The 2765-nt window shown below is 38.7% G+C and overlaps 1 protein-coding gene across 4 annotated transcripts in view; it reads right to left on the reverse strand.

Moving 5' to 3' along the window:
• LOC107656180 (activating molecule in BECN1-regulated autophagy protein 1-like) overlaps positions 1-2765 on the reverse strand; it is an 82908-nt gene that overhangs the window by 47175 nt on the left and 32968 nt on the right. For all 4 annotated transcript variants that reach the window (XM_016443920.1, XM_016443921.1, XM_016443917.1 and 1 more), the window contains one exon: positions 2460-2570. In XM_016443920.1, the coding sequence (XP_016299406.1) occupies positions 2460-2570 (111 nt within the window). The remainder of the gene's footprint in view (positions 1-2459; positions 2571-2765) is intronic.

Below are 2765 nucleotides of genomic sequence, written 5' to 3' on the forward strand. Positions count from 1 at the left end.
ACTGAAGTGAAAGTGTTGACTGGTGTCACTATCTCGCGAACGCGCCGGTGGATCTCCACCAAATTCGGGGAATCCCTTCAGCTCGAGGAGTCCTCTCGAACGCCACCCTCCGCGCGTCGGTAGCCCCCCGGAATTGTGTAGACACGGTCAGACAGTGTCTGATCTATTACAAATAATAATTTATATATATAAAAAAATATCCTAAAACAACGGCATTACAAGATGGAAATATAGACTAGAAAAGATATTTACACTTGCTCTGTCCAACGTCCATGACACTAACTGCGGAGTTGCCAGTTTTAATCTCTTAACTCCGAATGTGCACTTGGATGGTTAGATACATGATGGGCTAGTATAAAAAAATAAAAATAGCTTAAGGTCTTTCCAGTATTAAGGTAATCCTGCTTTTTTTTTTATCATCTTGTCTCAGATACAAATTTGACTGGTAAATGATAAAGAATGATGGCCCCTTTTGCATTGCATATCAGGGATGACAGATTGATAAAAAGACATGCTATTTATGACTAGATGTAACTTTTGATACTTCGCGTGGATGGTTAGATACATGATGGGCTAGTATAAAAAAAAATAAATAACTTAAGGTCTTTCCAGTATTAAGGTAATCCTGCTTTTTTTTTATCATCTTGTCTCAGATACAAATTTGACTGGTAAATGATAAAGAATGATGGCCCCTTTTGCATTGCATATCAGGGATGACAGATTGATAAAAAGACATGCTATTTATGACTAGATGTAACTTTTGATACTTCGCGGTGGCTCTCTGATTGATTTTGCCCTATCAGTGCGGCTCCCATGAAAAAAATAGTGAAGACCACTGACCTACAGTCTTACAAACATTTACAAACTGTATCCGGTATGATAAGAATCTTATGTTACATTTTATGTTATGTTACGTTATGTTGCATTTTCACTGTTTACAATGGCAGGGCCTGCCATCTTGTCTTTTTGGCTTGTTGTTTCTGTTTGCACTTTAACCCCAAGGGGGAAATCCAGATCAAATCCCAGAAGGGAAAATCAAAACAAAATAAAGTTAAAACTTGTTTTGAACAATTTCTTTGTCATCTGCAGATTGATTTTAAGTAGGGGGGAAAAAATCTATTTAAATCGTAAATCGGATTTTTTTGTGAAAAAATCGGGGATTTTTTTTTTAGGCCATATCGCCCAGCCCTACTTTCAATCCATCTTTTTTGGGGGTACTTTACAATTAACATGATAAGCCACTACAAACCATATTTTGCAGGATGTTGTGAAGCCAGAGATTTTTTTTCAGGGTGTTTGGGGCAAAGCTGGGGATTCTGCAAGCCAAGAAGGGTAAGGGGATTTTCCAAAACAATTGTGCATGTTTGAATAGCTTTAACAAAAACTTAACAAAATCTTTGTTGTCCTCTAAAACAGCCATTTGACTGAACAGGACCCAACTGGCATTGGGATGTGCAATACTTCTGCATGTGTGATATGCATTGTGCTGTTCTGTGTCTTGTTTCTATTTTGTTTTTTTACACTCTAACACCAGCACTGCTAAACTCATGTCAGTTTTATTGCCCTGTCTGTTGGAGATCTGAGTATTTAAAAATAACTGAGTCTTCGACAGAACTGACAAATAAAACTCTCAATCCTCATTCATCAACAGTTCCTCAGCAGGTTGGGCACATCTGGGTTAAGATATAAGGACTGACTTTGATTTCTTTTTTTCCTTACCTTCATAGTGCAACAAACACATGCTAACCTTTGTTTTCTGAGATACTGAAGATTCTCACAGGCTGAACAGATGTTAGTGCCTAAGTGCTGCCAGGTGTGAGATCAAGCCCAGATAACAAGAATCACTCTGCAATCTTGTAATCAGCCATGGGTAATCGCCAAGAGCTTCCAGTAACGCTCATCGTGAGAGGGAAAGAAAGAGAGAGGCGGGGAAGAAAATAACTGTAATATGTGACCAATTTCCTCTCCTGTCCATGGCATCTGCCCTCCATCAGCTGCACTCTTGTGCTCAGTGGAGTGCTCACTCTTACCTTTTTCTACAGCTACTCTATCATGGTGCAGTCTTTCCCCTCACTACAATTTCCTCAACACTGTGGGGCATTGAAGCATTTTGTGTTTCTGTTCGGGTGGATGGGCACATGGCAAATATTAAATCTCAGAAAGAACACATGTGCCTTTCTGGAAAATCCCCCACCAAACTCCACTGGAACCAGGGGTGGGTTCAATCCTAATCCTATTTTTTATCGATTATTCTGCTGTTCATATGCAAAACCTAGTCATAACCAAAACCAGGCCTCTTAGATTATGATCTGACATGTGACTAAACTTAAGACGACTGTAGATTAATCAGAATCATTAAAGAAAGAATCACGATATACATTAATTCCCCCCATCTCTCATTGATAATATGACAGTCTATTTGTCATTAATGGCTTTGATACACCCCTGCAACCACTCACCATTACTGATCTCAGGCAAGTCATATTTGGTGAAGTCCCACCACTGGAGACGATATGTTGTGTTAGCTATGTTGCTGGCCACTGCAGATTGACCGTCCCCAATTACAGCACCTTAAAAAAAAAAAAAAAGTCAAATGTTCTCCCATCTACCCTATACTGGCCAGCCAATTATGTTTCTGAACATTTTTAGAATACATTATAATTCCACAAGAATACATATTTTTACGAACAACTTCTCATTTTTAAAGGGGTCATATGATGTTGCTAAAAAGAACATTATTTTGTGTATTTGGTGTAATGAAACGT

The sequence above is a fragment of the Sinocyclocheilus anshuiensis genome, unplaced genomic scaffold (assembly GCF_001515605.1).
Source record: "Sinocyclocheilus anshuiensis isolate Anshui unplaced genomic scaffold, SAMN03320099.WGS_v1.1 scaffold1429, whole genome shotgun sequence".
NCBI lineage: Eukaryota > Metazoa > Chordata > Actinopteri > Cypriniformes > Cyprinidae > Sinocyclocheilus > Sinocyclocheilus anshuiensis.